This window comes from Protopterus annectens, chromosome 2.part1 (genome assembly GCF_019279795.1).
Source record: "Protopterus annectens isolate FY-2018-M chromosome 2.part1, PAN1.0, whole genome shotgun sequence".
Taxonomy (NCBI): Eukaryota; Metazoa; Chordata; order Ceratodontiformes; family Protopteridae; genus Protopterus; species Protopterus annectens.
In genome coordinates this window covers 1,699,387,763-1,699,411,554 of record NC_056729.1, presented here as the reverse complement: position 1 = coordinate 1,699,411,554, position 23,792 = coordinate 1,699,387,763, and the positions used below count along the sequence as shown (strand labels likewise).

General features: G+C 42.8%; 1 protein-coding gene across 2 annotated transcripts in view; it reads right to left on the bottom strand.

Annotated features, from left to right (window-relative positions):
• The window catches only part of UBE4B (ubiquitination factor E4B), a 2,592,778-nt gene that overhangs the window by 90,192 nt on the left and 2,478,794 nt on the right, over positions 1–23,792 (bottom strand). For both annotated transcript variants that reach the window (XM_044063145.1, XM_044063144.1), the window contains one exon: positions 12,788–12,934. In XM_044063145.1, coding sequence (XP_043919080.1) covers positions 12,788–12,934 — 147 coding nt within the window. The remainder of the gene's footprint in view (positions 1–12,787; positions 12,935–23,792) is intronic.

The window sequence follows — 23,792 nt, the reverse complement described above, 5'->3', positions numbered from 1 at the left end:
CTGGACCCATCTGAGGGATTAGCGTCAGAGGCTCCAATACCTGGAGTATCCAGCGGCACAGCCGACTCCACGTGGGAGTCGGTAGCGGCCTGCGACTCTAAAGTAGCGGGTGTCAGGGGCTGCGAAAGCGCCTCACTGAGAACCGGCAAACTGGCGACTGGCTCAGGAGAAGCTTCGTCGTCGGTTTTTGGCCTCGGTTGTTTATCTCTATCCTTTTTTTTTGCATTTTTTGTGAACTCCGGTAGTCAGATGGCTATCCAACGACATTTCAGGATAATTAAACCAGCGTCCAAAGAAGTTTAAAGCAAAATCATACAGACGCTTAATAGTGCGTTGGTTAAATCTACCACAAAACCGACAACCAGTAACGTTGTGATCAGGGCCTAGACACGGAATACAACAAGAATGAAAGTCCTTAGGAGGTATTTGCGTTCCACAAGAAATACAATTATTAACTTTTTCTGACATCGGTCTGGAGCAAGAAAAAAGTTTCCCCAACAGGGTACTTAGCTTTATTGAAGACTTCGGATCTGAAACTCGAACACGAAAATTTCAAGAGTCGGCCGACCGGCACTTGCAAACTGCTTCTGCTTCGAGTACCGCGTGGCAAAAAAGACTGAAGAAAATGTCATTGGCTGTTTCTTTTATACCCCTGACGACCTGACGTCAGGGAAGGGGAGACAGCAGCCGACGCAGGACCCAAGACTTTGGAATTCAGGCCGGCTGAGGGCAACTTGCCAGCAGGATTACCCAAATGTAATGACTGCAACAGTGAAACACGAAGAACATCACAAACATTAGATTACTTGAAACAGAGGCTCACAAAAAATACCAACTTTTCAGTTGCACTGATGCTTAATTCACAGAGAACACTGGTCAAACAACATTTCTGTAAACTTTTATCAGTTTTAGGTACTAATTTAAGAAATGTTTGTTTCTCTTCATGGAAAAGCTACATCATTTCCAAAATGAATAACACTAAGGAAGAATGCAGGGTGTTCTGTTGTAAAATTGTTGGCCATAATTCTTTTCTGTTTTTTTCACCTCAATTCAACTGCTTTGAGGCATTTTCATTTTTGTTTTCCAAAATTTGGTGAGTGATGCTCTTGTAAAGTTTACAATATCTGCTACTTAAGTAACCATTTCCAAGTCAGAGGTAACTAGACAAACAATACGAGTGTGAAAAATGTTATGGAATATTCTCCTGAAGTTCACTGTCTAATGATACACATCCAAGTGAAACTGCCCGTTCAGCGGCACAGGCAATGTTCACAGATTCAGTGACGTGTGATGCCTGTGCACTGGCTCAGCAATCAAGGAGCCTCAATCTTTACCACTAACACCAGTGAAGTGTGCCCACATAGGGGAGGATAACAAATACACACACAGTAAAGTACAATTTCCCTTAAGAGCACACAGGGATCACAGTCAGTCTGGGGCTGGCTTCTCCCTTTCTCTCTGGATCCCCAATAAAGCTCCCCACTGGCACAGCTATAGGGTCCAGATCTCAGCCTAGTGGTCAAGCTAAAAGCTCCAGCACCCTCTCTGTCCAACCAGTGCTTTGTGTCCCGGCCCAAGTAGCTCACACACTTTGGGATATGAGTTATATACAAACACACAAGACACTCCTGGGAAGGCTGGCACATGTTCTCTAGCTGTGCCCCTTTTACCAAGACTATACAGTAACCACTTGCCACCAACCACTAATATCAGCTACTAATAAGTCCTTATCAAATGGTGTCCAATTATTACTGTGCAATATTATTATCCAAATGGTAAGTGTGACTGAACAGCAAAGCTTATTGGAGTGACTTGGGCAGTATCACTATATACATGCAATGTACTCTAGAGCTTAAATTATCTCTACATAAAACAGCCACAGTTGAAAGGTTTAAAAATATTTAATAATAAATAAAAACACAAGACAATACTTCTTACTACACAGTGCTAATCAAGGGTTCAGAGATCACAGAGAAATACTTAAAATAATACAGTAGAAAAGTTCTGACATCAATACAGAAAAAAAAAACTAATCTAACCTTCCTAGTTCCTAGGCGTATCTAAGAGAAATTCAGCTCTAAAATAAACTTACATATTGAGCAAAGGCAGAGTGCTGGTGATGTTGAATGTTCTAAAGACAAATGCTAAGTGCTCTCTGATTCTCTCTCCTTAAATTGATAACACATTGCTGCTTCACATTACATCATTCTTTACCATTTTCTGGTTTTCCCAGGCTAACAGAAATTCAGAGGTTAATAGCCCTTTTGATCTTGCAGCTGGTCAGGAGGTCAGAGCAATAAAATAAATTATACATGCAAATTCTAGCCATTAACTCTGGTCAAAAAACAAAAGCAAGAATTCCTTCATCCAGACATCTCGGCTATGGGCCCTGAGAAAGTACAGTTTTGTACCTACCATAAATGTAGATGTTCGAGTGCTAATACAGCTGCAGTCATAACAGATGGGTTCTCCTGCCGTCAGGCGGGTCCTCGGTCGGCCGAATTCCAAAGTCTAGGTCCAGCATCGGTTGTCGTCGCTTCTTCCCTGACGTCAGTGCGACAGGGGTATAAAAGAACCAGCCGACGGCATTTTCTTCAGTTTTTCTTGCCCCAGATGTCAGGTGCCCCCAGAAGGAAGGCAATACATAAATTTATGTAATAAAGCAATGCAATATAATCAAAATACAGTAGTTGCAAGCAAATACACCATAAATGAATACCCCAATCAGGTTGTATGAGGAGGTGTTAGCCAATAGGCCTGTCCCAAGAGGGGAAGGAGGGAGGAAAACCTGGACTGCAGCTGTATTAGCACTCGAACATCTACATTTATGGTAGGTACAAAATCGTACTATGTTCATCGTGCATACAGCTGTCATAACAGATGGGTAGAATCCCAAAGCTAAGAAAGGGGTGGTAGGCACTAGGTGGAACTAGGAGGAGCCAGGATGCCCTGCAAGACTGCAGTGGCAAAGCCTGCTCTAGTTTTGGAGCATAATGGTAGGTGGTAGTGCTTGGAGAAGGTATGCACAGAACTCCAAGTGGCTGCTTCCAAAATATCTTTGGTAGGAACTCCTCTGAGGAAAGCTGCAGAGGTAGCTGTTGCCCTTGTGGAGTGAGATCTGATGCCTGCAGGTACAGTTTTACCATGAAAAGAGTAACAAAAGCATATGCAGTGGGCTATCCATTTTGAGATTGTCTGTTTGGAAATTGGCCTCCCTTGAACTCCTATAGCATAGGACACAAAGAGCTGTTCTGCTTTTCTGAAAGGCTTTGTTCTGGCCAAATAATAACGCAGCTGTCTGTGGATGTCCAAGGAATGTAGTAGTCCTCTCCCCTTTGTTTTGAGGATTAGGGTAAAAGGTAGGTAAGTGGATAGCCTGATTCAAAGCTACCCTGGATACCACCTTTGGCATAAAGGACGGGTTGGTTCGTAAGGAAACTCTGTCCTGATGGAAGATGATAAAAGGCTGCACAGCCATGAGGGCTTGTAGTTCCGATACCCTGCGAGCTGAGGTGATAGCCAGAAGGAAAGCTGTTTTCCAGGACAAATATTGCAAATCTGTTGAGGCAGCTGGCTCAAAAGGAGGCAAGGTCAGCTTTTCTAGAATTAAATTGAGGTCCCAAGCAGGTATTGGTTGTTTCCTTGGGGGTTTTATATTCTTAGCCCCTCTGAGGAACTGTCTTAAGAGGGGGTGAGAAAATAAAGGTGGGTCAGTGTTGTATTCTGCAGAAATGGCTGAGGCATGGATTTTGATGGAGGAAAATGAAAGCCCACTGCTTAGCAGCTCAGCTAGATACTGTAATATTTGAGGTCAATTCAGTTTTCCAGGATTCTGGCCCTTTTTCTCATTCCAGGCATAAAACCGTTTCCATTTTGCGGAGTAAGCTTTTCTAGTAGATGGCCTTCTGGCCTCCAAAATGACATCCTGCACCTCCTTGGAGAGTAGGGTCTGTTGTGATGTTAAGGAATCTTCCATGCGGCCAGATTGAGTGTTTTCAGCTGACTGTGAAGAGTTTTGAAGCTGTGCTGAGTCAGAAGAAGAGGCATTAGAGGTAGGGTCCATGGTGGGGAATGTGTCAGGCTCCTCCGGAGTGGGTACCAGTGCTGTCTTGGCCAGTCTGGAGCAATGAGAATCATCTTTGGTCTGTCTGCTCTGGTTTTTAATAGAACTTTGGGCAGCAGAGGAAGAGGCGGAAAGGCATAAACTGTCATTGTTGTCCAACTGAAAGAGAGAGCGTCCACTCTCCAGGCCTGTGGATGAAAAGTCCTTGAGCAGAATTTTGTCAATTGGTGATTTTTGTGGGAGGCAAAGAGATCTATGTCTGCCCTTCCCCATGCTTGTATTATCTCTGTAAAAACTTGAGGATGCAACTTCCATTCGTGTGGATCTGTCATATTTCTGCTTAGGTTGTCTGCCAGCGTGTTTTCCTTGCCTGGCAAGTACTGTGCTTGAAGTTTGATTTGTAATTCCAGAGCCATGTTCCAAAGTGACATGGCCAGCCTGCATAGGGGGTTATGAATGGGTTCCTCCCTGTTTGTTTATGTACCACATTACTGTGGTGTTGTCTGTCCTTATCAATAGTTGACCTGGATGCAGAAGGTCTTTGAAAGCTATAATAGCATTTATTACTGCTAGCATTTCCTTTTGATTGATGTGAAGGTGCTTTTCTTTTTGGGACCATTTGCTCTGAATGCACCGATCTGTCATGTGCGCCCCCCAGGCGTAGTCCGAGGCGTCTGTTGTGATGACTTGATTTGCTTGAGGCTTGCAGAATGGGAGACCTGTGTTTGTTTGGCATGCTTGAGCCCACCACAGAAATTCCTTTTGAAGACATGGAATTAGTGGTATTATTGTTTCCAAACTGTGGCTGTGTTGAGACCATAGATTTTTCAGGTACCACTGAAGTTTCCTCATATGCAGCTTTGCACATGGGATTAGTAGGATGCAAAATGCCATGAATCCCAGAGCCTGCAGGATTTTCCTTGCAGTCAGCCTGGTGAAATTTGCTAGTTTTCTGAAGTATTGAGTTAGTTGCCCCTGTTTCTCTAGCGTGAGGTAGGCCATCTGGGTGTTTGTGTCCAAGTTGGCACCCAGGAAAATTATTTTCTGAGAGGGTATTAGCCTTGATTTCTTTTTGTTGACTGTGTATCCCAGAGAATTCAACAACATTATTACAAAAGCCAGATGTTTCAGAAGTATGTGCTTGCTGTCCGCTTGGATCAGGCAGCCGTCCAAATATGGGTATATTTGTATCCCTTGAAGTCTGCAGTAGGCAATTACTGATGCCAGGCATTTCGTGAATACTCTGGGCGCAGCAGATAAGCCAAAGGGCAATGCAGAGAATTGATAATGGGTTGAACCTGCAAGAAATCTGCGGTATCTTCTGCAATTTTGTCTGATTGGGACATGCAGGTATGCCTCCTTGAGGTCCACTGTTACCAGCCAAGAATCCTTGCCCAGCATGGGAAGAAGCTGCTGTAATGTGAGCATCTTGAATTTTGGTACGAGTAAAAATGTGTTTAGGATGGATAGGTCCAAAACAGGTCTCCAATCTTTCCCCTGCATTGGTACCAGGAATAGTCTGGAATAAAAACCTTGACCTTGTTCTTTAGTAGATACCTCTTGAATAGCTTTCATGTCCATGAGATCTGAAATTTGTCTTTGTGCCTCTGCCCTTTGATTGTGTAGCAGATTTGGCATGCCTCTCATTTTTGGAAGGGTGTGAAAATGGAATCTCTAGCCTCTGTTTATAATGTCCAGGATCCATTTGTCTTTTGTGACAATATGCCAATTTTTCGAAAATAATGCCAGTTTTCCGCCTAAGGGTGCTGCCATTTGAGCCTTGCTTGGCATGCAAAGGGGAAAGTCATAGGGCTTGCTTTCTGAATGGCTGCGAACTATCCTCACCACCTCTTTGTGTAGGAGCTTGCCATTGTCTGCCTCTAAACGATCCTTGAGATTGCCCTCTGCCCCTCGGGCCTGTATCTACCTCTTTGGGGTCTGTCCGTGGCTGGAAAGGACCAATTTTTTGAAGGCCAATTTCTACTGAAACGTGGAGGTTGTACCTGTAGAAAATCTTTCACTGTTTGCATTGATTTAGCCTTTTCCTCCATTTTCTTTAATACCTCCTCAGCTTTAACACCAAATAATACATCCTTTTGTAGAGGGGCATCTAGTAATTTAGCTTTGACATGATCTGGTAAGGTTTGCTCCTTGAGCCAGGCATGTCTACGTATGACTGATCCTGTAACAGCAGCTCTACATGAGGCCTCTAGAGCATCAAAACCACATTGCAAGGTATGTTTACCCACTTGTTCTGCACTATGCATCAAATCCTGCAACTCCTTCAAGTCTGGTTGTTCAGGTTGTGACATTTTGCTTCTCAACTGTGACAACAGAAACTGTTGGTACTTTAACATATGGAACTGCAGTTTAATGCCCTCATGTTTAAGGTGGCCGAGGTGTATACCTTTTTTCCCCACCTTTCTAAAGATCTGGAATCTCTCTCGGAAGGTAATGGATTTTTAGCAGTGGAGGCCTTAATTCCCTTGGGGCCCTGTGAGATAGTTTCTGGGTCAGCCGCATGGCTTTTGTATAGAAATTGGTGTGAGTCAGGAACCCGGTAGTACCTGTCCGGTTTGACTGGGGCTGGAGGTAAAGAATCCGGGTTAAGGCAGGCCTCCGAATACACATCATCTAGTATGTCTAAGACAGGAGGTATAGCCAGAGGCCTGTGCTGAGGTAGCAAGAGAAAATCCCTAAGCCTTTTCTTGGAATCTGAATACTCTTGGCCTTCCCAGTGGAAGTGTTCCCTTAAGGTATGCAAGGTTTCCCCAAATGAGTAATCCTCTGGAGGGGAGACAGAGGGAATGGACTCCTCTGCATCAGAATCTTCAAAAGGGGAGTAAAAATGTTCCTGTTCATCCGAGTGCTCTGAAATAATGGAGGCCTGGTCAGAGGAGGGGGATTCTTCCTCCACTCTGGGCCTTTTGTTCGGGGGGGGGGGGGTGAGAACCCCTGATAAGAGGAATTAAATCCTCAGCCATTTTAAGCATCTGTTTTTTAGGCATGGGGCCTGGAGAAGGGCCCTGTGTAGCAGGTCTCTTAGAATGCATGGCTGCTTTAGACTTAGTGAAAGCCTTGATGGAAAAAGAAGAGGAAGGTCTGAAGACACCCTGAGAGGAGGCAGACCTGTCCACATTTTGAGTTTCACCACCAAGAGTGGCTTCGGTATCTGTAGTCGGGGTGTGGGCCGAGGACCCTGCGACCTCGGGCACAGAAGACACCGCCAATGAAGTGTCGTCGGTAGGCAGGGGCTGCGTAGGCGCCTCGCTGAGAACCGGACCACCTGTAGTCGGTTTTGGCGTGGTGTCGGTAGAGGCCGCGGACCTCATGTGTCGGTCCTTATCCTTGCGTTTTTTAGACAAAACTGGAGTCGGAGTATCCGACGACATAATATAGTTAAATTTTTTGCCAAAATTGTGCTGGGCGAACTCCGCCCGACGCTTAATGGTGCGTTTGTTGAATGTAGCACAAAAACGACAGACCCGAGACGTCGTGGTCTGGGCCTAAGCAAGGAATGCAGAGGGAATGAAAATCCTTATGCGGTATTTGCTTCCCACATGAAATATAATTATTAACTTTGTCTGACATCGGTATGAGGCAAGAAAAGTTTCCCCAACGGGGTACTTAGCTTTCAAGAAGACTTCGGTTGCAAAATTTTCGTAATTTCAGGAGCTGGCCGACCGGCACTTGCGAACTGCTTCTGCTTCGGGCACCGCGCGGCAAGAAAGACTGAAGAAAATGGCGTCGGCTGGTTCTTTTATACTCCTGTCGCACTGACGTCAGGGAAGAAGCGACGACAACCGACGCCGGACCTAGACTTTGGAATTCGGCCGACCGAGGACCCGCCTGACGGTAGGAGAACCCATCTGTTATGACTGCAGCTGTATGCACGATGAACATCAAAGACAGTCATAAAATGCATGGCTTATCAGCTTTCTTACAGCATAGTACACTGTTACATTTTTGCAGTTCCACATTTAACACCATATTCTTCCATTTAAGAGAGCAAGCCTGTGGCTTATATTAATATTTACAAATGACAGAATTATCTACAAAATTTTATATGGCTAGGCTGGCAGCCTTCACCTATCTTCACAACATGCATACCTCTCAACCTCCTAGCACAAGAAATCTGGACAAAGACAAAGATAACAGGTGGAAGACATAAGCCCAAAAATAAATACAAATTTTAGCAATTGCTCTTATAAAGTTACTAGAATAAAAGGTTTTATGTTACCATGCATTTTCTGAAGGACATGAAGTCCAAAACTCAAATGTCTGTCATTATTTAGCGAATTCAGTCCTTATTGATCTGCCAGAAAACCACAAAATTTATGAGGATCAGACCAAACATATAAGGCAAAAATCTGGACAGCTGCGAATTATGGTGACAATTCATATACTATTTTCCAATTCAACAATTCTGATGAAGTACCCTTAACCTTGCCGATCCTCTCTTTCTACAGTTACCCACTATTGTTTTACTGTAAAACAATATTATCCTTGACTTCATTCCATCTTTTCTACAGCTGCAAGGTAATTCGTTAGTAGGATCTACTTTTTTAAAGGATGTTTATTTCCTTATATCCCTTAACCACAGCCACAAGAATTTCCCCTTTTCGGCTTTCTCTAATCCTAAACCTAACACACAAATGTCCTCTTTTTTATCCAATGAACTGAACTTTGTACTTCAGTTTGTAGTATTAACTTTACCTCTCTTTTACTCATCTGTCATTTTAAAACAATACTCAACTTTACATATTAGCCATGTTAACCCTTATTTGTTTCATTTTTCATGACATCCTATGCCTATTCTTGGCTATTTCAACACCTCACGGCTACAATACTCTACAGCCATAAATAAAGCTCCATGCTGTCTCATGTTACTGTCCACATGAATACTTTTTACTTGTTCTGTTGCCTTACCAGGTCTCTGCTATTAATCTGCCTACAACAATTCAGTTTGATTTGCATCTTCTACTTGAACCAATTAATGTAAAAAATAAAAAAAAAACTGCCCTTGAGGACTTGGTTTACGTTTTTTCCCATGAATCAGAAACACACAAACTGACAAACTGTAATAAACTAAAAGACTGATCTGTGTCGAAGTACTTCTGATCTGGTTTCGTAGCTAGGTGCAGTCAAAAACATAAGTCTTCACCTGAACAGAAGCAGCCCTTTCAACTCACTCTGTAACCTTCTAAAACAAACCATTAAGTGACACAAATTTAAATCCCTCACCTCCCAACAACTCTAATGTCATAGTTCCCCAAAACATTTTTGACAAGAAGTACACCTTCTTATAGGGTATAAAAAATCAAACACTAATGCCAATTAAAATAAAAAGTAAAATAAAAAAACAAATAGGTGCAACCTGAACAGCGCATCTGCACCTGACTTACTTAAGGAATTTAACAACCTCCACTGAGCTCCACCTTTCTACTTCAAATCCACCACAAAGATAGTTCACACTTGATGACCCTTGCTGGTTTTGATAACCTGGCTGTCTGGTTCCTCTACAACTGCAGAGAATTTACTCTCAATGCTTTACCACACATATACAGTCTTCACCTCACTTCAAACATTAGCCCCAATAGCTGGAAATCTGTGCTAGCCAGACCCCTGCATAACTAACCAAAACCTTACAATACTTCACATTCCTCAAAATCTCAATGTTGTCTACTCTATGTAAAATACTCGGAAAAAATGCATGTAACAATTTCCAAGCTAATTGTAACAGTACTGCTCCTCTTCCAGAAACAGCATGAATTTTAGTCTGGTAGGAGAACTATGCTCTTTGGACTATTACTGATGAAATCTTGGGGTCCTTCAAAGCTCCAGCCTCATAACACTTCCCTTTTTTATGTTCATAAATTCTCTTTGACCTACCCCATCTCCCCCTTGTTTTGTATGCAGATGACACAGTCATCTTTAGGTTCAACAGCAACTCCAAGATGACCTTCTTGCTCCTATTTTACTAACTCACTACCAAAAAACATCTGCTCAGCCCTATTAAAACAAAATCTATGATTTACAAAAGGTTAAATAAAAACTTCAGCACATTAGGTATCAAAATAAGCATAGCCTCCTCACCAAAACTACATCAACCTACAAATATCTTAGCATACTGCTAGCTCAAGCTCAGCTTCAAGCTTGACATTAATAAACAAAAAAAAAATAAATAAAACACTTACTATAAGGGGCTCTTGTCCCTACAAGCAAGGCCCACCATGTGCAAAGCTGTATTATTTGCCCACATGGAGTATGGTGTCTTACTTTTGTAGCTGCTGCATGCAAGAGGAAGTCCAACTCCCTTCAAACTCTGTCCAACCAAATCAGTCACTTCAGAACCACCTACCCTCATGAACACAATCAAAAAGACAAAATGGCTCCCAGTTAAACAGTTGGTTCATACATATTCAAATTGCTTTGCCAAGGAACAGTCACATCTCTTGCTACTAAACTCATTGCTATCTCATTCCTCCGAAACCATGCCCATTCAGGACCAGGACTACAAACTCCCAGAACAAAACATCACTGTACTGCCTACTGCTTCTCCCTTCTAGCCCTCAAACTCCAGTAAGGGCACCCACACAACAAAATATTTTTTTACCTACACCAAATTCAGGCCCCAATTAATGGTTAACAGAGCCAATGCAAATGCCTCATCACAGGTCACATACACTAACCACCTAACATCCCACTAATGCTCTTCACGCCATACCTTACAACATCTTACTGCAAGAAATCTGGACAAAGCCTAAATTATGGGGGACAAAGGCCCAAACATTGGGGCAGATTTTAAATACTGCTTTTATAAACTTAAAAAGTTGCTAGGATAACAGGATTTGTGTTAGCATTCATTTTCTGAAGGATACAACGTCAAACTATAATGTATGTCATTATCTAGTGACTTCAATCCTCAGTGATTTGCTAGAAAACCACCTATTTTATGAGAAACAGACGAAAAATATGAGGTAAAAATCCACACAATCTGTTAAAATCTGAACAGTTGAGAGGTATTCTTTATACATCCTTACTCTTTACTTACAGTCCTGTCATTAGCTTGTAAATATATAGATATTTTGCTCTACTGTTTGCTTTGTATATACACTATATTTTCAGCCAAATTAATACTTTTATTTTACTATGTAGAAGATTATATTGCATGGTCCATTGTGCATTTGTACTACTATGGTCTCAGCTTTTTTTTTTTTTTTTTTGTATCAGTACAACCCGGGCCTGAAATTGGTCTCTCTCTACTCTGGTAAACAAATAAATAAAATGCTCCCACTTATTCTAACTAGTGGCAATATACAACTTTTGACAATGGAATAAGTAAAACCAATCTAACACTGAATGGGTAAGTTATTTCAAGCACCAAAGGGAAATTTGTTAGGATTAAAATGGCCCACAAGGGGTTAGTTAGCCTAGTGCTTATGTATGAAACTATAAAATAAAATAATGCAGTAACATGTCCTTTGAGCCTATTATACTCATTCAGTGTCCATGCTGCTATATACACTTATATACACTTACCTGTTCTGTACTTCTGCTTAGTTGTGGTGTAAACTTTACGTCTCCTAAGAATGATGGCTGGTCCTGGAAGCTCAGCAGGACAATGCATCAGCAAATACAGAGAAAGATAAACTGACATTTAATTACTCAGAGGCACTTGCTTGTGTCATGATAAAGTATTCCTTGGAAAAAAGAAAAAAATCACAAAAATGCATGTTTTCTTCCCCTACAAAATCTGTTAGGACGAAAACTTTTCTGGTACCTACTGTAAAATTAGAAACATCGGTCTTTTCATTTACTGCTAAGAAATGGGATTTGAAGCTATCGCTTGACAGATATGGTAAATTCTGCTGTATAAGCGTCAACTGTATGCTTCATTGAGAAGCACCCAAACACACTGATCAGCTTCATAAAATGAAACACTTCTGCATCGGGTATTACGTCTGAAAGACTTAATGAACTCTACACTGCCTTGGCAACCAAGTTCAAACTTTGTATTTACTTTTCATAAAAAATATGCTTAATTCTCATACCACCGTACAAAATGAATGAACATTTTTTTCTTTCTGTGAAATCTTGGACCAGAGCCTCTTCTGGCACCTGTCCTCAAGGACTTGGCTTTAGACGGCTTCTTCCACGAATCAGGAACACCTAGGCAGACCGACAAGTTCTGACAAACTGAAAGACTTGTCTATGTCTGGAATCTTTTCTGATTTGGTTTGTAAAAATTAAAGACCGTTGTTTGGATTATTACTGCCTTAGCTGCTGAATTCAGAGATGGTTATATTTTACTAGAAATCTATATGAATACCAGGAAGGCATAGAATGAAGATAAATGCAGAGGTTTTCTTTCTGTGATATTTTTAATGGTTTAATTTAGTAGTTATAAATTACTAGAATGCACTGTTACCAGATGACACTGACAGCATTTATCAAAGAAAAGTCACCCATATCCTACACTCCCTGTGTTGGAAGAGATTCCATCTTTTCATCTAGTTGGAAAGGTAATTCATAGGTCCTCGAATGAAATTAATGCAGAATATGATTAAAATTGCTGTTGCAGATATATCACTATGATTTGACAGGCAGTGTAGCCTACCTCCTTCATCCAGTTCAAATCTAACATTTTAAATGCAGCACTACACATGCTGAACAGAAGTGGAGTGGTTTAAGGGAAACAAGAATAAAAAAAGATCATCTCACCTGGTTCCAGCATACTTTCAGTGAGTGTTTGCCTGTTGAATGGATCTGTAGCAGAATTCAGCAGATGTCTTAAAATAATGGAGCGGTCCATTATTGTCCCCGAAGGTAATAAGACTGGGTCACTCATGATTGTGTCCATCAAAGGGTCTGAAATCAAAATATTATTTTAATTAAGAAAACGTATATCTTTTTAATTCTAGTAAAGCTTCCCTGTTAGACAGTTCCAGTTACAAAAGCAATTGTGTATTCCACTAGCATATCTTCCATAATGGATGCTTAAGTGTATTCAATAGATTCATTTGCAATGAGCTCTTTTCAGGATGTAAACAAAACGTCGGCACCTTTTAGGTTCTTTAAGAATTACTACCTTTTTTAGCATGTTATAACAAAGGGAACTGCTCTACTAAGACAGGGTTCTAATGATAAAGTACAATATATACACACACACACACACACACACACACACACACACACACACGTGTGTATATCTATCTATCTATCTATATATATATATGTCCCAAACCCAGGAACCCCACTCGGCCTTCCTGAGAACACTGGAAAATATGAAGGTCTCTCCAAACACCATTATATTGGGCAACTTCAACTACCCAAACATAGACTGGGAGCATTACTCTAGCTCCAACACCCTAGCCCAAATGTTCCTAGAATTTATACACTCAAATGCTATGGAACAACCAACACCAACATGGGGACTCTATGCTCCAGACTAGAAGTGTATCCCTCACTGGTAAGATCAGACCATAAACTAATCTCACTGGATATTCACATCCCGACCCCACCCCCTGCCCAGAAAACCACAGTGAAAAACTTCTCTAAAGCAAATTTCACACTTCTCAAAACCGAGGTGGAATCCTTCAAAGCCCACGAGCCTGTGGAAAATACGGCCCAGACTGCAGAATCCTTTATAAAAGCATTCTATGAACACATTCAGGAATGCATGGATCATGCAATCCCAAATAAAACCAAGACCCAATCCTCCAAAGGCAGACGTCCTGTCTGGTGGACCCCAGCCATAAACAAACTACACAATAGAAGGAGGAAGCTACTACATGATAGAGCAAAATCCCAAAAAGGGAAGGCATCTCTGATCAGTATTAGCAAAAAACTACGGGCACTCAAACTCATCTAAGGCCAGCTTCAAGAGAAAAATTGCACAGGACACTAAGGATAATCACAAGGCTTTCTTTAATTATGTTAGGAACCTGGGTGGGAATTCCCAGATATGCTCAGAATTAGTCCAAAATGACAAAAAATACATCGAGCCCACAGACATTGCCAACATCCTAGCTGACAGATTCAGCGCAACCCCCCCCCTCCCCACCAAAAGGGCAAATATCTATCCCAGCAGAGTGCTGCCCCCCTGACATCTCAGATGCTCAGGTAAGAGCCACCCTCTCCAAAGCAAAAAACACAGCATCAATGGGACCAGACGGTGTCCCGGGTTGTGTCCTACATGAACTCCAAGAAGAGCTAAACCCAAACATAAAACTACTGTTCAGTCTCAGCCTTACTACAGGATATGTACCCAAAGAGTGGCGTACAGCAACAGTGGACCCTCTCCACAAAGGTGGTGCCTCAATGGATCCTGGAAACTATCGCCCCATAAGCCTGACTAGCTTGGTCTGCAAAGCTATGGAAAGGATCGTCATGGACCTCATAAATAAAGATATTGGGGACCTACAGACACTGGATCCTACCCAGTTCGGCTTTGTTAAGGGAAGATCCTCCCTCTTAAACCTGGTTGATTTCTTTGAAACAGTCACCAAGGCCATTGACGAGGGGAAGGTGGTCCACACAGCCTACCTGGACCTCGCAAAAGCCTTCGATACAATACCCCACTCGGGCATTATAGATAAGCTCACCAGCTTAAATATAAATCCCTACGTCACTAGATGGGTTGCAAACTGGCTCAAGGACAGAACCCACATGGTTAGAATTGCTGGAGCCATGTCAGACTCCAAACCAGTTACAAGTGGCATCCCACAAGGCTCAGTCCTGGGACCTCTCTTGTTCGGTATATATTTCTCGGAGGTACAGGCCAACACGGAAGGACTGTGGCTGACCAAGTTCGCAGATGACTGCAAACTGGGCGCCATAATCGACTCTCCAGCCGACACAAGCATCCTCCAAAAGGGCCTCAAAGAAACAGACAACTGGTGCCAGAGCCATGGCCTCAAGCTAAACGCCAAAAAGTGTATAGTCATCCCCTTTGGCAAAAATAAAGTGCCCACAAATTACCACATAGGTGGTAATCCATTAAGTACAGAAGAAGTAATTAGGGACATGGAGACCCAAGTTGATAGCAATCTCTCATTTGACAACCACGTGGCCAAAGTGGTTAGAAAAACATTTTATATAGCCCACCTAATCATGAAGGGATTCACATCTAGATCAGGGGCGGTCATCGTGCCTCTTTACTCATCCCTAATCAGGCCCATAATTGAGTACAATGCCCCTTTTGGGATGTACCTTACCAAACACCTGCAGCAACTGGAAAGACCCCAAAAGTACCTCACCAAGAGGATCAAAGGGCTCAAACAGATGCCATATGCTGCCTGGTTAAAGAAACTCCAGCTCTACTCAGTGGCATACCGCCTGCTCAGAGGCGATCTGTGCCTGACATATAAAGCCATGTCCAACCCGGAATTAATGGACATGCTGCACCTCAGAAAATCCAAATCCCATCGAGCTACGCTCGAGAGACTTGAACCTCAGCACTGAAATAAATAGGACATGCTGGAGGGACAGATTCATAACCCAGAGGCTCCCTTCAGTCTGGAATAAAATCCCAGTCCAGGTTAGGCAGAGTCCCTCATTGACTCTCTTCAAGAGGAATCTTGATGAGTGGATGGGAGATCGTAGGTTTACCCCGGGTATCACTTCTGTGTCACTGTTAGACAGAGGCACAGTATACTAACCTTGAAACAGGGCATAGCAAAATTAATTTAAAATGGGTGGCGAAAGCCAAACACACTCTGGCTAGGCTTATAAATGCCCTAGGGCAGATAGCCTAGTATGAACCTATATATATATATATATATATATATACACACACACACAAATATATATATATATGGGTTCCTTGTGTTTTATTGAATGCCGTTTCTTTGACTAATGCAGGGGGTGTAGTTTAATGTTGAAAGTATCGACAGTCAAGTGGTACAAATGTTGATGCTGTATAATGTTGACACAGATAAGTCGGGTTGGAGGGGTGGGAGTGTTTGTGTGTGTGCACGTAAGTTAGCGTTAAAGTCAGGGATGAGTGAAGTATAAGTGTTGTATGTTTCTGTGAGAGTTTCTGTATTTTATGGTTCAGGTCAGGGTTAGGGGATAGACACAGTGTTGTTTGAGAGTCCACGTGTGTCTTGTGTAGTGGTAGCGTTACGAGAAGGTTTTTATGAAGGTAAGGTGTAGGGTTAAGGGTTAGTACCCATTACTAAGATGAGGCACAGTGGGGGGAAGAGTCCCCTGCCCACTTAAGTAATGGGTGTTAACCTAATCCTAACCCCAGTACTGATGGCAAGCGCTGCAGTAAAAACAAGCTGTTTACACTACGCAGAGATATGAGATTCAGAGAGATGTTTGATGAAATGAGGAAAGCCTTCATTATTGGCTAATCTGCATGTCTCTGAATCACCCTTACCTACAGCTAGTTTAGCACTTTCCTGAGGTAGTTAACACTGACAGTCGTGCATCACATTGGCACAGACATCCCCAAACATTCACTCTCTTGCACGCACACACACACACACACACACACACACACACACACACACACACACACACTGCATACCTCTCACCTGCCCGAGTTGACAGAATATCCCCAATGTCTCACTGAACGCTTTGCTCCTACCCTCATAAATTATGCATCCTCATAGTAAGTCCATAATGCCAGATATTCATTGTGCATACAGTGGACAGTAATGCTAGCCCTGTCACTTTATTAACTACAGTGAGATCATTTGGGAAGGACTACCCCCTTGCTTCTTTGATTATGGACACTCCTCCCAGTCCTACCTCATCCACTCATTCTACTGTGCACAGAGAGAGCATCTGGGATGGCCAAACCCCTTAGTTTCATAATACTGAATTATCTTCTGTTTCCTCCCTCTCCACTTAAAAAATACACTTTATTCAGCTGTACTTGTGTTCTTCCTATTTTATTACCTTATTTTGCTTTGCTGCTTGTTCTTAAGTGTTCAAGTGCTTTTATTCTGTTGCATTTATTATTGCTGTTAGCAGCCTGATTAAACTGTATCTGTTACTCTAAGCCTCTTAGTTTTTGTTTTAGCACTTGAGCGTCAGGCCAGTTATTTTACATTTAAGAATGTTTTTGTGGTCTACACTCTTGTGGACAAATCTTTATCAAAACCCTTTCTCCATAAGTCTGCCCAAGTATTCAGAACACTATGTCTGGACAATTCCCATCAGTTTCTCCTGCCAGCCTGGTCTACATGGGCATACTGAGACTTTGTAGCAACTGCCTCATGTTCACTGACAGCCCTCTTCTCCTAGCACATAATTATTCTACTTACGAGAAATACATCTACATCAGTAACCTGAAATCCATGCTCTCTCGCGCCACACTCAGTACTCCTGACAAAGAAGAGACTGCCAGCACAAACGCCACATCAAATAGCCAAGCACAACATACACCCACCTATGCAGAGGTCCTCAATAAAAACTTACCTAAACAGCAGAGACCACCAAAACACACACACACAAACATTCCACACACAACACCAAACAGCATACAACACACCAGTGTCTCACAAACAAAGCCCATAAGGCATAACAATAAATCAACACAGTCAATAAGGTGCAACAATAAACCAAACATACTAGTCATTGTCGACTCAGTTGTCAAACACACCGATGTTCCCCTCACCAGGCTCGATAAGGAAAAGGTCACAGTCAGTTGTCTGTCAGGTACCAGAATCCACCACATCACGCACACACTTAAGTGTCTCCACAACAGGTACAAGTAAGACTGTCATTGTCCATGTTGGTGTGAATGACTTGAGACATACCTCCCTGGACTATATGAATAGACATGACTGAGTGTGTGTCCCAGGCAGGTATGACCCTACCCCTAAGCAGCATCCTAGCTTCACCAAGAATAATACCACAACACCAACAAAAATAATTGACTTCAACAATTTCCTTAATTTCTGGTGTGATTCCAAGGTGATCCAGTATGACTGGGATGACATGGCTGACAGGCCTCGAAGCTTTGCCAGAGATGGCCTCCACCTGTCACTCCTGGGATTCCGGATTCTGGTCAAGGCTCTTGCCTAGCCCATTGTCCTTTTTTTAGGCAATGTCCCAAAGACAAATCTTCCAACATAAAAGATCTGTCAAAAAGCAAATTGAAGGTTATGCTGCTTAACGCTAGGAGCCTTAACCTGAAAATGCACTCACTGGAGGCTCTCCTCGCACTGGAAGATGCCATCTGTGCAGTCACGGAAAAGTACAGTTGTGTACACTTAACATAAATGTAGACGTTCAAGTGTATTCACTGTTGCAGTCATAACATTTGGGTTATCTGCTTGCAGGTAGCCCTCAGTTGGCCTGATTAACAAAGTCTTGGGTCCTGCGTCGGTTGCTGTCCCTTCTTCCATGACGTCAGGTCGCCAGGGGTATAAAACATGCAGCCGATGCCATTACATCAGCTTTTCTTGCCCCAGATGTCAGGTGCCCCCTAATGGGAAGCAATTAAATATAAAAGTACAATGATATACTTCCAACCAAAAAGCTTTTAAGCACAGTAAAGGAAAGTATAGGTATAACCAAAAGAAGTTCAGGGGCTGGAGGAAGGGTAACCAGGACTGCAACAGTGAATGTCTGTGCACATCTAAGGAATGCAGTATCCGCTCCCCTTTGTTCTGTGGATTGGGAAAGAAGGTTGGCAAATGAATGGACTGATTAAAAGTCATACTGGACACCACCTTGGGCATGAAAGATGGATTGGTTCTGAGGGACACCTGTCCGCATGAAAGATGATGAAAGGCTCCACTGCCATAAGGGTCTGTAATTCAGATACCCTTCTAGCTGAAGTGATTGCTAAAAGGAAAGCTGTTTTCTAAGAAAGAAATTTTAAGTCTGCAGTAGCAGCTGGCTCAAAAGGAGGTAGAGTGAGTTTCTCCAAGACAAAGTTAAGGTCCCAGGCTAGGTTTGGAGCTCTCTTGGGTGGTTTCAAATTTTTGGCCCCTCTGAGGAACTGCTTGAGCAGTGGATGAGAGAAGAGTGGAGGTTCTGTGTTATAATGAGCTGAAATGGCTGAGGCGTGGATTTTAATGGAGGAAAAAGACAGTTAAGCATTGTAAAATCTGAGGTAAATTGGGCACTGCTGTGCTCATCCCTTGAAAATGGTTCCAGGCACAGAATCTTTTCCATTTTTCAGCATACGATTTTCTAGTACTAGGCCTCCTTGCCTCTAAAATTATATCCATCACAGGTTTACTGAGGGATGGTAAAAGGAGAGATTAGGTAATTAGCCAGGCTGCAAGGTTCAGTGTTAGAAGCTGAGGGTACAGAATCTGGTTCTCCTGCTGGGACAACAGGGAAGGAGTCTGAGGCAGGTGCCATGGGGATAGCCATGACACACTGCGCAGGAGGGGGTACCAATGTTGGCGTGGCGAGTCTGGCAATCAAAATCATCCTTGGTTTGTCCTGTTTGATTTTTAGTAGAACTTTGGAGAGCAGAGACAGAGGGGGGAAGGCATAGACTGATAGATTTTTTCCAGCTGAAGGACAGAGCATCCACTTTCCAGGCTTGTTTATGGAGAGTCCTTGTGCAAAATTGTTCCAATTGGTAGTTCTGGGGAGAGTCAAATAGGTCTATATCTGGGCTCCCCCATTTGCTTGTCAACATGTTGAAAATCCTTGGTTCCAGTTTCCTCTTGTGTGGGTCCATGAGGTTTCTGCTTAGTCTGTCTGCCAGTGTATTTAATTTTCCTGGCAGGACTTGAGCTTGAAGATGCACTTAGTAGCTCAAGGCTGTGTTCCACAATGCCATGGCTAGTCTGTACAGGGGGTAAGAATGTGTACCCCCTGCTTGTTTATGTACCACATAACAGTGGTGGTGTCCGTCTTTACCATTAGTTGTCCTGGAAGAATGTGGTCCTTGAAGGCTGTCAGAGCATTCTGTACAGCTAACATTTATTTTTGATTGATATGCAGGTGGGCGGCAGGGAATGGTGTGAAAGGTAGTCCCTTGTTTTGGTGGCAGGCCTCTGCCCACCAAAGGAACTCTAGGCGTAGGCAAGGTATGATAGGGATCATTGCTTCTCGATCATGAGAATGTTGACACCATAGGCTTTTTAGATACCACTGTAGTTTCCTCATATGCAGCCTTGTATATGGAATTAGAACAATGCAGGAGGCCATAAACCCCAAGGCTTGCATTATTTGTCTTGCAGATAGCAGGGTTTTTGTGGCCGCTTGTTTGAAGTAGGTTGTCAAATGAATTTGTTTCTCTGGCGTGAGGTAAGCCATCTGGGAAGTTGTATTCAAGCTTGCTCCCAGGAATATGATTTATTGACAGGGTACCAGGTGAGATTTCTTTTCGTTTATGGTGTACCCCAGTCAGGTTAGAACCCTTTGTACAAAAGCCAGATGATTCAAAAGTATGTCCTGGCTTTCTGCCGGAATTAGACAATCATCCAGGTATGAGTATATTTGAATATTTCTTTGCCTGCAAAATGCAATAACTGGAGCTAGGCACTTTGTGAATACCCTGGGTGCAGTTGATAAGCCAAAGGGCAGTGCAGAGAACTGATAGTGTGTGTAGCCTGCTTTGAAGTGAAGGTATCTTCTGCAAGATTCCCAGATTGGGATGTGCAGGTATCCTTCTTTTAAATCTAGTGTTGCCAACCAGGCGTCTTTGCCTAGCATAGAAAGCAACTGGTGAAGAGTCAGCATCTTGAAATTTGGAATCTCCAAAAAGGTGTTTAGAGTAGACAGGTCCAGGATAGGATGCCATGAATTGTCTTTTCTGGGTACCAGGAAAAGTCTCGAGTAGAAACCTTGTCCCTTTTCCTCTTCTGGTACCAACTGAATAGCCCCCATGCTTAAGAGTGAAAGTACTTGTTTTTGGGCCTCTGCCCACTGACTTGGGGGTAGGTCTGGCCACCCGTTTGGTGTTGGCAATGTGTGGAAGTGAAATCTATATCCCTGGGACATTATATTTAAAACCCATTTGTCCTGGATAATGAGCTCCCAGTTCTTTGCATGAAGAGCAATCTTTCTCCCCAAAGGGGCAGTCAGTTGATAAGTGCTTGGAAATTTTAAAAGGAAGTCATTGAGACAGTTTACCATAGGGGGGAGTCTTATTACTCCCAGATTTGGAAGTGGAGGCCCCCCACTGCTTAGTCCTGTGTGTCCCCTAGGACTGAAACTTGGGGTTTCTGTTGTGTCCGGGTTTGGCTTGAGAAGACCTGGAAGGGGCTGGAAAGGACCAGTTTTTAGATGGCCAGTGCCTACTAAATCTAGGAGGCTGAACCTGTAAGAAATCTTTAACAGTTTGCATAGATTTAGCTTTATCTTCTATCTTTTTAAGAACTTCCTCAGCCTTGTTGCCAAACAGGCAGTCCTGATTTAAAAGAGCATCCAACAACTTAACTTTAACATGATCAGGTAAAGATTGCTCCTTAAGCCAACCATGCCTTCTGAGCACAGACCCGGTAACAGCAGCCCTGCAAAAGGCCTATAATGAATCAAAACCACATTGCAAAGTATGTTTTCCAACCTGTTCAGCAGAATGCATTAAATTCTGTAATTCTTTATTTTCCACACAGTCAGGAATCAACATCATTTTCTGTTTAAGCAATCCAATAACATGTTGCTGATACATTAACATATGAAACTGACAGTTTAAAGCCCTAATGGCCAAGGTTGCAGAAGTGTAAACCTTCTTACCCCATATATCCAGCACCCTGGAGTCTCTATCAGAAGGGGTAGGATTTTTAGCAGCAGAAGCCTTAATGCCCTTGGGCCCCTGAGAAATAGAGATGCCTTTTTATATTTTGAATACTGTGGTTTGTTTTCTTTACCTTGTGTTTTACTTGCATTCTGCTTTAACTGCATTTTTAAAACTTCAAAATAGACCACAGCTCTCTCTCTTCTGAGTAAAAATTTTCCCACCCTCCCAACCAGTTACAGTTGTCTTGTTAAATACCACTGTCTTTCTAGTTGCCTGCCTCTTATGTTAATCTGACAATATATCTCATTTCCTCTCTGCTTTCACTGGCTTGTGTGAGTAATCACAAAATCATCATTTTTGAAATCCCTCCCCTTCAACTATTTAAATTTATTGGCCAGCCTACTGTATTCCATAGTACCAGAATACAAAAGTGACCACCCCTTTCAATCCATCTTGCTGTTTTAAAAATAGTAACTCTCCACTAAACCTTAACTTTTTAAACAGGTAAAACTTAAGTTACCTACTTTCACATCTAACTTCTCTAGTGCACACTGCAGTGTGCATTTTTTGTAATCTTACCTTTAAGCATCCCTGTGACTAGCACTCGCTATAATACCTGCTGGAAAGCACTAGGAAGCCTTAAACTGATACAAGCACTCAGCTCTCCTTGTTAATAAGGAGAAATTAATCGTAGGCACTAAACAGCCTATAAAGGGGAAACAGCTCCTGTACTTTACAAAAAAAAAAAAAAAGCACTAAACCAGGCATGTCCAAGGGTCAGCTTCCAGTGATTTCTCCTGTCCACCTGGTGAATCTGGGCATACTGGGGCAATGCAGCAATTGCCTCATGTACACAGACAACCCTCTCTTCCTACCACTCAACACTACAACCTGTGAGAGATGCACTTACATAGCCAAAATGGAAGCAAAGATCTCGCCACCCAAAATTGTGATAGACAGTCAAGAGGAGAAGGTTAACACCCACACTACACCTCAAGCAACACATAGCCCTTCTAAACCCACACCACCAACACCCACATATAGCAACACCTAATCCACATATGCAGAGGCCCTTAACTGTAACCTGCCCAAGCAACAAGGACCTCTGAAGCTGAAACGCAAACAAACACCAATCACAACCAAAGTGTCATATAGCTCACAACACCAGTGTACCACCCAGCAACAGCCCCTAAGGCAAGACAACATACCTAACACTTTAGTCATACGTGACTCTATAGTCCGGCACACTGATGTCCCACTCACCAGGTTGAACAAGGAGAAAATTACAGTCAGCTGCCTGTCGGGTGCCAGGATCCGCCACATAATGCATGCACTCAAGTCACTCCACAACAAGTACAAATATGACTCTGTCATTGTCCATGTTGGAGTGAATGACTTGAGATGTACCTCCCTGGACTACATGAAAAGAAACATGGAAGAGCTCTCGGATCATGTGGCCCAGGCAGGTATGACCCTAGCCCTAAGTAGCATCCTGCCTTCGCACAGAATGATACCACAATATGAGGACAAAATGATTGACTTCAACAACTGGCTAAGCTTCTGGTGTCATTCAAAGGGGATCCAGTATCTGCCTGGGACGACATGATCGACAGACCACAATGCTTTGCCAGAGATGGTCTGCACCTGTTGCCCCTGGGATTCAGGTTATTGGCTAAGGCTCTTGCCACCCCTATAGTGCCTTTTTTAGGCAAAGTTCAAAGGACAAAACCACCATCATAACAGGTACAAGCATGCAAAATCTGAAGGTAATGCTACTCAATGCTAGATGTCTAAACCTCAAAATGCACTCTCTCAAGGCACTCCTAAAAATGGAGAACATCGATATCTGTGCAGTAACTGAGACCTGGTTCAAGGCTCCAGACAGCACCCCTGCAATACCAGGCTACAACTCTTACCACACTTTTCGGCCACCAAACCAGGACCGAAACACTAAAGGTGGAGGAGTGTCAATATTCACCAAGGATATTCACACCACTAGGCTATTTGCCCAACACAATGCATCTGAAATTCTCCAGGTGCAACTAACACTAGGTAAGACTG